This window comes from Mchenga conophoros, linkage group LG14, assembly GCF_057382185.1.
Source record: "Mchenga conophoros isolate Kocher_MC1m ecotype Shallow Benthic linkage group LG14, M_conophoros_male_GT1.1, whole genome shotgun sequence".
In the NCBI taxonomy this organism is placed as follows: Eukaryota; Metazoa; Chordata; class Actinopteri; order Cichliformes; family Cichlidae; genus Mchenga; species Mchenga conophoros.
The window spans coordinates 27,141,322-27,153,901 of NC_140539.1; the positions used below are offsets into that span (position 1 = coordinate 27,141,322).

General features: G+C 37.2%; 1 protein-coding gene across 2 annotated transcripts in view; it reads right to left on the reverse strand.

Moving 5' to 3' along the window:
• Window positions 1-12,580, reverse strand: part of LOC146559939 (1-phosphatidylinositol 4,5-bisphosphate phosphodiesterase eta-1-like) — a 57,201-nt gene that overhangs the window by 36,036 nt on the left and 8,585 nt on the right. The window contains exons 1-2 of one of the 2 annotated variants that reach the window (XM_085243672.1): window positions 12,126-12,510; window positions 4,014-4,160 (exon numbers count right to left, since the gene is read on the reverse strand). In XM_085243672.1, coding sequence (XP_085099798.1) covers window positions 4,014-4,160; window positions 12,126-12,309 — 331 coding nt within the window. In that variant the 5' untranslated portion in view covers window positions 12,310-12,510. Of the gene's footprint in view, window positions 1-4,013; window positions 4,161-12,125; window positions 12,511-12,580 lie in introns of those variants that run through there. The other variant, XM_085243673.1, reaches the window with a different exon arrangement.

The following is a 12,580-nucleotide window of genomic DNA, read 5'->3' on the forward strand; positions in this document are numbered from 1 at the left end:
AGGCAGCTTTTAGGTATCATTAATAATTGTCTCTCTAGTTAATACTGAATAACAACTCAAATGAAAGGCTGCTGATATGAAACTTTTGAAAAAAAGTAGCTAGTTAGTTGGTATAATAGGTATTATAGTAATAAAAACTAAAGCTTTGGTATAACATTGTTGGTAAAAAAAAAAATATATATATATATATATAGATAGATAGATATAGATATATATCTATATCTATATCTATATATATAGATATAGATATATATATATTGAAAAGTGATAGAGTTATGCCATCTGTTTACATTTAAGACACAGACATTTATCCCGTGAATGCACATTTGCTCTAAATTAAAGTGTACTATAAAATATTGATGTTTAATCTAAAGAAAAAATGAAAAAAGCAGCACCCAAACACTTTTTTAAAAAAAATCAATAAAAAATTATATGCATTTGGTTCAGTTTAAATTTATTTATATGGAGCCAGTTGTCTCAAGGCAATTTCTATTCCAAGTTAAAGACCCTAAATTATTAAAGAGAAAACCCCAACAATCACACTATTTCAAGTTAGCAAACACTTGGTGACTATAGGACAGAAGAACTCCCCTTTAACATGATAAAATCAGGTGGGGGCTGAGAAGAGAAATAAGGAGAGAATAGAGTTTTTAAAGACGAATTCTTAAATAAGGTTGAATGGGCTTGAGGGCTGGAAGAGACAGGATGGAAAATTTAAAGTTCATTATTTGCTGACAAATTGAAAAAAAAATGGATTAACAAAATTAATTGTCTTTAACTTCAAGAAACAGAAGAACCTACAGAAGCATAATGACAAAAACACAAAGCCAGCAGAACATAAAACAAGGGATAACATGAAAAGAACATGAAAAGCTTTTTGAAAAATCACCATGATTAAAAAGATGCCAGTTCCTTCACACACTGCTTTTATGTGAAATACATAAAGGCAGAGAAAGAACATAAGCTGCTCCTATATGCTGCAGAATATCACAGCCTAATGAGATTTCAGTATAAACCCAGCTAACTATGAGTCTGTGCCTTTGTGAGGAAAGAGAGAGTGCCTGCAGTAAACTATGACCTTTGCTGAATCTAAAATCCACTCAATGCATCACTTCAAGTTGCTGCTTTTTTCCTTATGTCTATAAAATGTTTTGTTAATGACTCATCAACGCACAAAGCCCCTTACTCAGAAGAGTAAACGTTTTTGTTTTAGCATAATATTTAAATGACTAATTAAAGAATTGATGAGTTTTTCATTAAATTAATTGCCTCTCTACTCATCCTAAAATCAATTTTGTTATGATCCATTCCAAAATTATCCACCATCACACTCTTACCATGTCACTTCCTGTTACATTATCTCATCTCTGAAATCCTGCTACAGTATGACAGAAAGTAACAATATGGCCGCCTTGTTTTGATACTGCTTAGAAACACACACACACACTTTCAAAGAAATATTCATGCAGCTGTTGTGTGTTTCTCTTAATCATGTCAATGGAGAGTATCTAAGAGGCTTATCTAATGTTGACAGTCTACTCACAGACACACACAAACACACACACTGCCATGTACACATTTAAGGACAGGTCCATAGACAGATGTATGCCTCAGTGGGTTGATATAAAATAAAAAAGTGCTAACGATGCTTTGAGGGGGCCGTGAAACATATAACGATAATCCTCTCAGAGCCAGAGCAATGTGGCAAACTCAGATTATTAAACTTCAACAGACATTCCAGGAAAAAGGTTTACTGCTGCAAAAAAAAAAGGAAATGGCCACAATCTGTCAAGCACTTTGAAACATGATATGTGCTAAGAATAAATAAATAAATAAAAGTATTATTAGTGCTATTATTATGTAAGTAGAAATAATCTTATGTTGATAGCTTTTTATAGCTTTAACTGTTGAGTATTGTACTAGAAACAGTACAATGTCTAATAGTGCAACATCTGTGTGATCAGACAATTAGGCATGTAAAGAGCAGAGTGGGGTTTGTAATCTCACTCTCATTTGTTTAGATCTAAACAACAAAAGCGCCTTGTTTCAACCCATAGCAGATTATTTTTTTCTGTATTAAACCAAATCACAATCTTTCCAACAAGTTACACAGGTGTAAATAACAATATATAATACCAATGCCATTATTTTAGGATTTGTTTTTTGTTTTTTCCAAATTCAGCAATTCATATTAATAATCTAATGAATGCTGCAATATTTTTTGGTCTTCTTTAGGCCATTTTAGGAGGCAGCTATGCAGCATAATGATGTCATGATATATCACAGCCAATTCAAGTTTTGGGTATATAAACATGATGTTACTGTTGTGAAATAAAAATGACACAATGCTTTCCTAGGGTGCTAAAGATGTATAAAAACAAACAGGTCAATTTAGCCTGCTGGTATGCAGTAGCTAGGCAATATTTTGATATCATAATATCTGCATCCATAATATACATAGGAATATTGAGGGGCCTAATATGTACCTTTGTGCAAATTTTGGTCAGCTACTGATTTTTTAAGAGAACTTCACTGAGATAAAAACATTTGTGTGTTATAGTAAGATGCAGCGATCTTAGAATATTACAGTAATGTATGACACAGTACTTTAATAGTAGCACTTTATAGCACAGTCTTGTTGGAGCTAGCGGTGAGCAATATACTCTATGTATCACAAGTTTTTCCACGTACAATGGTTAAAATGGCTTTATTGTAACCACCGAACATAAATTGCACAGGCAATATAAAGCTGTCTGCATGTGATTGACTGAGTTTATTTTTTTCTCCCACACACTGCGAATGCATCATTAATCCACCCCTCCCAACCACTACGTTCACCATGCGTATTTATATACTACCAGATAAGGAAAAATATGGCAACAGCGTCAATTTCAGACGAGCAAGGGAATGCGACTCGCTGTCGTTTGGATATAACAAGGAGGATGTTGCACAAAATGTGGTAATTTGCAAAACAAGCTGTAAAACTATTGCCGCAAAATGCAGCAGTACCACATATTTATTCCACCAGCTGAAAAGTCATATAATGTAAAATGAAGAATGTTTTAAAGTCCACATTTTCCTCATATATAGAAAATTAAGAAGGACAATCACCTCAGCAACTAAAGGGGCAGGCCAGCAATTTGAGGTGGACTTGAGCAACTAATGGGAAAAATCAGAACATGAAACAGAGAAATTATCTGATTTTTATTAATAGATATATCTCATGCTGCAACTGTAAAATGTCTGCACTCTACTTTGGTCATATGGCAAACTACAAACAGAGTTGGGGTTGATGGATGGGTCCACAAATCACTTGATTTAACACAAAATACTTCTGCTCATTTCTGATTTTTAATCAAAAATATACACTACTTTCAATCGTGAGTATTTCTCACTGTAACAAAAGAGCTTTTTTCAACAAAGAAACCTTTCCCAGAACTTCTCTGGTTGGTCAACTCCTCTCAGCATTTGTTTTCAGTCACTATTTTGCACTCTTGAGTTACAAAAGCAACCATTTGACCAATAGACTAGGTTAAAGCATAGCATGGTTGCCTGTAAAAACTACATTTAAAAAAACACCCAATTTTTTGATATGTCAGGGGATTAGTGTGCTTGACATTTAAGATCCAGTACAAATCTTTGGACCATAGTGGAAATGAGGCCCAAAAAAAAATCTGTCTGAAGGAGTCTTTTAAGGTCCTCTGTTTTATTTGTTTTTGTGCCTGAGCCTCACAGATGTTTACTCTGAAATCGCATGCACAGACTCAAGGCAGATCACCCATATGGTCACTTAGGTTGAAGGCTTGTACAGTGCTACTTCAACTTAGACAAACTATGAAAAAAAGTTGTAATAAAGAAGATTTTCTCCATTAAATGTATCCACGATGTTTAGAAATTATACCATAATTTGATAGAAAGCCGGACAGAAGGACAGATGCAAAAATAGTTTGTGTATATTATTTTGAATCTGTGTATCGATGCAGAGGAGTGTGTGTGCATGCACGCATACTCACTCTTGGCCTTCTCACTCTTGCGTGAGGGCTTCCAGCGGATGCAGGAACGATGTTCATCCAGGTAGAAGAGCCTTACCAACCCTTTGGATCCAGCCTTCAGCTTTACCATCTGTGTCCCTGACTGCATAACACTCATGCATCGCTCCACTGCAAATAACGAAGACACACAAACACAAACAAGGTTAGCAGAGAACCGTATCAAGACAAAAAAAGGAACAGGTGTTTGGCTTTAACTGTATTTTCTCAGGAAGAAGTGTGGCAAAGTGTCACAGAGTCACACAGTTAGTAGTTGAGCCAGCAGCTGATGTGGGTCAGACACCAAAATGAACAGAGATTCTTCTGTGTAAACACACAGGGCTGCTTTTCTGTTACCCCGCTGACCTCCCCATGAGAGCAGCTCAGAGAAGGAAGAAGTAGAGCGATCTCAGAGAGAGAGACTTGTCTAATGTGTATGTCTCTGTTCTAAGTTTCACAGAGAGCCTAAAGAACTGTTTGAGGAAAAAAATCTTCACATTATGATGAAGCAGGTGGAAGCTAAGATTGGGCTGCATTAAAGGCTGCTGAATTTGTTACATACCTCTGCAGATTTCTTCACTTTTAGTGTTTCAGTGGTTTCTGGTGTCTGTCTCTGACATTTCTCCCTCTTCCCCCAATCCAGCTGGATTGAATGCAATTCTCTTTGAGGGTCTCACAGTATTGAATAGATTTCTCCAATAAACTGAAATAATTCAAAAGCAGAATCTGTGTTGCTGCTATTCTGGATTATCTACAGACCTCACCGTGAACAGTATGATTTAAATCTATGATTTGTTGATGTTGTCTTTGTGGAGAAGAGTTTATGGTGACTGGATTTAGATGAATTCACTCCCCGGCTTCAAGTTTTGGTGTGTGCACCTGTGCCATCATTCCTTTTTTTTTTTTTAAGTACTGTGGCATTTTGAAGTCTCTGCCCATCAGCTTTAACATGAAACACACACACACACACTTATCGCAAACCGATGCTTAACATTTTCACATTAAACACAGGCAGGTGAAGGTCCACTCTCTGTCAATGCACTGCATCGTATATATGTGTGTCTACACTATACTACGAACTGAAAACTCAATTTCTGGTAGTTATCTACTGGAAAAGGTTCAATTAAAGTGACTTGAAATGAACAGGAGTATGGCAAGAAGAGGGCAGGGTGTTCTGAAGAGGAGCACAGAGGGACTGAAATGATGGTAAGAATTGACTTTGTGTTTGATTGCTTGACTGTCTAGCACTGTCCAGCTTTGAGAAAGGATAAAAGACAAAGCTTCAAACTTTTTACTTTGCGTGACAGCTGGTGGCAGAGATATAGACAGGGATGACAGCAGAGAGAGGGAGAGATTTCCATCCTCATTAGTGGAGTGTGTGTACGCCTCTGCGTGTATGTGTGCGTGCATGGCTGTGCATATTTCATGTTTTCACATAAGTATGCATCATTTCTGTGTTAACATGCATCAGTCCACACATACATGGATGCAACACTTAAATAAAATAGAGAGGGGAATAAAGAGGTTAAACAGAAAAAATGTTATGAAATACCTGAAAGGTTAATATTTTAGTGACAGGTATTCAAATATTTGGCCTTAAAACAAGGCTGACACACTTTTAAAAGCCTCCCCCTCTCTTGACAAGACTGCATTTCATTGTACAGAGTACAACGAACAATGACAATAAAGGCTATTCTCTATTCTAAAGCTTGTCACTGATTGTCTGGTGTGTTTTCTCTCACCTTTATCTGAAAAAAATGTGACTTCTGGTTGAAATGTAAATTGTGTTTACATAGGATGAAAAGGGGAACAGGGAACAAACAAGGAGTGTGATGGTAATTTACTTAATCAGTGACGAGCTTTAAAATCGTACACAATGATTCGATTTCTTATAAGGGCTACTTAGTGAAAAAAAGATAATAGGAGGCAGATTAAAATATGAAGAATGGAATAAAAGCAGCAAAATTTGTAACGTATATAAAACAGCTTAATCTTAAATTTTCCAAGTTTGTGCTCCCCCACTTTTAAAAGCAATGAAGTAGCCGTTTAACTGTAAACTATAAGCCATTTCAGTAGATTATGGTGATGAGTTAATGTCTGACTTTAGATGTATAATGTGGAGCCACACCACAGGCTTGAGCTGAGGAATTCGCTTCCCAACCCTTCAAGATGGGAGGCGATTAGTGCCAAGTGTAACACTTTGTATTAAGGTATAAGTATTCACGGTCAACTAGTTATTAGGATACATAGTTGTAGCATTAGGGCCATTTAGAAGTCCTTATTCAGCACTTATTGATGTCTTATTCAGCATTACTGTATTCTATAATTGCTTGGCCATTAAGAAATTTCCCCACAAGAACCCTCTGTGTCTAAAAACTGATGAATTAGTCATGAAGAGATTACTTTGGGATTGGGATCGAATTTAAGGGTATATGGACAACTGTAATAGACCTAACAAGATGTAATTCATGTACTTTCATGGGGCTGTAATTAAGAGGTTACTGATAAAGAAAAAAAAAGCTTGTAAATACTATGTGAACATTAATTTTATAAACCAAAGTGGATCGCTGACAGTTTAAAACAAGAAATAAAACATACACTTCAGAGTTTACTTGTAAAGAGTTACTCATAAAACATTAAAAATTTAGTGGTGCCGTAAGGTAAATGCCAATTCTTCTCCTAAACACAGTATATAAATGAAAGCAAGCTCAAGTTCTCATGTCCCATTTCAATGTCTTGGATCAAAAAAGAAAATGTACTCAGAGAGAATTCATGCTAAACAAAAACTTGTCACGGTACTGGGTCGTGAGGCCCAGTGTTTGAGTTCTAATGCATATTTTTGTAGTCACATGTTGTAGTTTAACGCATCTAGTTGATTTCTAGTTTGCATTTTAGTCCTTGGTTTCTTAGTCCCTTTTTTCATCTCTCCCTGGTCCGTGCGTCTACCTGTCATGTTTCATGTCTGTGTGGCTCTTGTTGTCAAGTTCGTGCCATGTCTATGTCTCTGTGTTTCCTGTTTTATTTTGGAAGAGTCTGGTGTTCTTTGTTCATTGTAGTTAGTGTTACTCTCCCCTGTATTGTCATTATGTTTCATTCTAGTCAGCTGTGCTCGCATGCGTCTCCACTTTGCCTGATCACCTCATGTGTGTATTTAAGTCCTCAGTCTTCCTTTGATCGTCATCGCATCATCTGTTCAACTTCACCCATGTTATGCCAGGTTTCAGGACTCTGTGCTGGTCATGTCCATGTTGCATACGTGTATACATTTCATAGTTCTTTGTTGTTCCAGCACAGAGTCCTGTTTATAGTTGTCTCAGTCATATGCATCATTGTCTCCTTGTCTCAGTCTTCCCTGTCGTCTGAGTTAAGTGTCAGTTCTTAGTTTTCCCAGTTCAGCTTCTAGTTTAGTCTTGCCTCGGTGCTTTCAGTTTTTTGCCACTTTAATCAGCCAAAAGAAAGGCTCGCTTTTCGTTTCAAGTTCAGTACTGTCTCCTCGTCTGTGTCTGCACCTGGATCCTCACACTCCCACACACGGTCTGCCCTCCGCAGACCGTGACAAAACTCTCAACATATCAAAACATTTTTTCATATTACAAACACAGCAATGATATTATTTAGTAAAAAGTGCATGTTAATGGTTAAGATGTTAAGAAGAATACAGTTAAAAGCATACATGATAATAACTAGTATATTTTTTCTGCATCAGATCAATGGTGAAGGAACCTGAAGACTCAAAATCATCAGGGTTTACAAATAAAGAAAAACTGCCTAAAGACTCCATATCAAAATTTGAAAAAGGTCAAATATAGTGAAGTTGTATTATATTTGTAATAGCAAATACACAAACACACAGAAATAAATTTAAAAATGCATTTTTTGATGACATGAGTGATTATCTTTAAAGACACCAAAAGTCAAACCTCTTGTGGCTCTAAAACACATATTTAACCGTACTTGACAGAGCACACACTCAGCAGAGTGCTGAGTACAATCTGCACTCTCTCTATCCTGAGGAAAGGCTTAGCAATGGCACAAATTTGGCTTTCAATACAAGATGAGTTCTTTTAGTCACAGATGCTCACTCCAGGGACACAACCGTAAACATATGAGTCCAATAGCTGCGTATCGCTTCGGAAGGTTCACAGCACATTATGAATGCAAAGATGGTCACACAGCCTGCCATGTTATTAACACAAAAGAGAACAAAGATCAAAAGATACATACAAATATGTGCGAAGTACACAACAAGCTATTTACTCTAACCGGCAGTTTCCAGCAAATCAGAAGAAATATCAATAGTGTTGGGGTAGGACTATGTTTTAGACAACAGTAATGGACTGCAAGGGTCACCTTTTATAAATGATAAGCTTGAATTTCAGTAAAAGAATTAGTAATGTGAACATCTGATATGACAAATGGGCATGACTAAGATATAAAAAGGAAAGGGCAGCGTCACCGAGTTAACAAAAATATATTTACTCTTATTAGATTATGGTAACAAGATTTTTGTTTTTATGTAAATATAAAACAAATACAGTTTTTGTTCTCTGTAAATGACCCACCTCCACTTTTGCTTATTATACACCAGATGCATTTGTTACACCATTTTCAGCTCTTGTTACATAAATGTTACCTAATGCCATACTTCTGAACTTACTAATATTTTTGCATGAACTGCTGTTTTGGTTTCTTTTCAACTGTTTTTTTTTTTTAACCATAAAAACCAACCATAAATAATAGTAAGAAAAAAATGTTTCTTTTAACACATTGGATAGCTTCAAAAGCCCCTCACTTGACTTTGAAGTTATTAGCGAGTGGTTGATGGACATTACCAGCAGTCACTTGGTGAAATCAGTCGCAAACAGCTAAATTTCCTTGTGATTTCTTTGATTCTGAGCAGATTGCTGCAGTCACTGAAAAAACTGTGTGGAAGGCACCAACTTGTTTGTAAACATTAGTCAGCTATGTGCTAAGTGACAACGAAACCGCGAAGAGCACCAAACAAACCAGTAATAGAAACGCTTGCCTTCATAGTAAAATTTTAAACTTTTACTTTGAAAGAACTTTATTTTTTGATTTGCGTCTCACTTTTATAAATTTCACTACCAGTCAGCAAGCAGTTGGGGAGTGTTTATAGAAAAGCAGGTGTCTTCCATGCAAACTACAAGTGATTGTGGCAATCATCAAACTAAAATCAGGGACGCTTTTACAGCACGCTCTTTGCAATCAATTTCATCAAATTACTGGCAGCAGCCACTCGCCAACCAGTCAAGGAATAAGCGTTTTCTCTTGGGACCACAGGTTGCCAGGGGGTTGCCAACTGGTCTTTAGGCCTGTGGGACCGAGGCCTAAATCAAACTGACCAAACTGTCTAAACTTGTTTGGGAGATTTGCTCATTAAGCTCCTCATTGACAGTGCCCTAATGAATAAATTAATTCACAATGACATTGAAATATTCTACAGTACATACAACTATTAGCTATAATACAACCAGAACCTGTGCACTGTAGTTCAGAAGAAATAGAATCTCAGGCACAAGGTTTCATTAGACCCACTAACAGTTATATAAACACTATACGCTATTTTTCTATACCCAGCTTTAAGCCATTTTAATCATTTATCACAAAACAGGGAATACCACAAACTTTTATATCAGCTCATAATGGATGAGTACTTTATGGTGTTGCAAAAAGCCTTCAGGGCTGTAGAAAATAATGGGACACTGAAGATGCAGAGAGATTTAGAGAAAAGAATTAATCAAAAACAAGAAAATAGGACATGTTGCATTATTTATCTCTCATGGCCACTTATGAAATCCACAGCTTCATTAACAATGGATTTCAATGGATGGCACTGTCACATGTGGGTTTCCTGTAATGCTAATCACATCCACAATCTTTTTCCGGGTCTTCTCTCGCTATGTCAGACTGTAAAATCCATGACTCAGACTAGACAAGCTCACAGCATCACTCTGCCAGCAGTTGGATGTGAAACATCACAAATCAGCCCCAAAGTGAATAAATGCTATTCAACAGCCCTAGAAAGTACATGCCCATGCTCCCACTATTCCCTCGGAGCATAAATATGTAAAAATGTTTTTCAGAAAGGCAGTCAGATATATTTCACAAGAAAATTCTCAAAGGGAATACAGAAGTCATTTTTTTATTTATCCATCCAGCTCAACATCAAAAACAGGCAGCTTTCCAGAAACAGAAGACTGAAATCCAGGTATCATTTCATCATCAGTTTGTGTTGAAGCGCAACCTAAAGTAAGTTCACTTCCTCCCTTATTGCATCTCCATTTTTGCTCTATTTTCTTCAATCCATCCCTGCTATTCCTTGACCTTTCTGCAGGCATTCTCCTGTCACTCTGTTTTCCATCTGCATGATAAGCACCACAAAGAGCCAAATCTCAAACTTAGGCCAAAAGCTGAAAAGCAGAATGGAAGAGAGCAGGTGGGTTAATGTGCACACAGGAGAGGGGAGTCAGCTCATAATAATAGATGAGAACTAATTTAAGTAGCTCTTTGAAGATCAGTGATGTTGAATGAAATAATCGGCGGCCTGAACACCTTGACACTCATCTCTTGTCCAATTTCTCTGCTTAAACCATCTGAGGAGCAGATATGAATTTTACCATTTCAGTTCAAATTTGTAATTCTTGTCTGTTTCTTAGAGACACCTTTGCAAAACTGAATTCACTGCCTTTTTAACCCCACTTGACATTTTTATGTGAATTATCCTCTGATGGTGGTCTTTGTGCTTTGCTGGCACCCTTCCAAAAAAAAAGGATTTTAGACACATAGCAGCTCCATCCAAGTGTAAAAATGTGATATTTTTTTTAGCTATATGAGAGTAGGGAAAATATAAAGAGCAGCCTTTTTCTACTTTTTTAGCTTCCATTTCCATTGAATGAAATACAGTTGCTACACATGCATGTGCTGCTGTGTGAGTGTTTATGAGCGTGCACGCATGCATGTGTAAAATCTCATCATCTCTGTCGGCGCACAGCAGAGAGCAGATCAAAGCTTTGTCTCTCCACAGAGGCCAAGGAAATTCAAACATATTTTAATGGGGTAGGTGATGAAGACGCCTCTGTGATAACCTGATGAACAAAGCCTGTTCTTACTTAGATCCATATTATAAGGCCTGGAATTGCAAACACATAATACCTGGTATTTGATTATCAGCTACAACAGCTTTCATTAATCTTTTTCAATCGTAACTGTCATTTTTTTAATCTCAACACTGATGTGAGATTCTTATCAGCCGTGGCCTCATTTGACTGTCTAATCTACTCAGGCTAATATTTCAATTCTAGTATGGCCCTACATGAGATCTCTGTTAAGATTTGGTCTAAGGGTGACGACTAGAATGGACAACAGTCCACAGATTTATCATAATTTATTCATAACTACATAAATTCATATTCACCAGCATCTGCCTGATACTTCATGCACTATTCATGTGGCATAAGGCACCAACACTCAAACTATCTGAGCCAGTTTGACTACTGAAAAACAAATGCAGCATTTAGACAAGAATAAAGCTGTCCGAATGGAGACTTCTGCCCGATAGCTTTCATGACCTGCAGGTTTTGTTTTGTGTACGCAAGTTGATTCAAGATGTGAATCGGTCTCGGTTGATTGGCTGTCCAAAGGACAAAATGAATTATATTTACGCAGCATTACAATGTGAGATAAAATATGCAGAAATCAACACACAAACTAGACAAATCTTTCCTCATGAGGGCTCGCTGCTGGTTCAAAGTTATGGTAGCTGAAAGTGAGCAATTTGATTATTCTGGGGATATTCCATTGCATAAACATGAGCTCCTGCTCTGCTCCTGTGCTATGAATAGCACCAGGATGTGATGTGTTCAATATGCAATATGTTTGTCTTCATGCGCAGTTTTAGAAAACCTGTACAGAAACACGAAGATACCAGTTTTTCACAACATATATCAATTTAAATATAAAAAAGTCAGCAAAGGATGATGAAAATCCAGTCAGCTCTATTTGTTTGCTTCAGTCTGCATTATTGACTCGATCCATACACATACCTAAATCACACAGACATCACAGACATCAACTTACCAGTCTGTGTAAGCCTGCATTTCTGTGGTACAGCCACGGTGCCACCAATGTGGTATATGTTACGCGCCAAAAGGGTCGCTACTGTTAACGCAGCAGACTTTTCAGCAGGACCGTGAATAAAGGTGGATTGTACTTTATGAGCAGACAAAGAAGTTGGACCAAAAAGTGAACAAATTTCCTCCATTTCGTCGGCAAAAAAAATCCAAATTCGCCTGTAGGAGTGTGCCTCGGCTCAGTCCCAGTATGAAACACACTCAGCTTTTACCTGTAGCTAAACCCTCTGAAAACCACTTGCGCTTTTCCTCAAATTAGGCTTGACGGACAGCGCGCACTCTCTCCAGACAGTAAGCCTCCACACTCAAAACAAGAAGCAAGCACACCAACACTCCTGCTGTTCATCTTCCTCTGTGGTGTGCTCTGATCTGTAGCGTCACCTTCATCTGACAGCCTTCTCT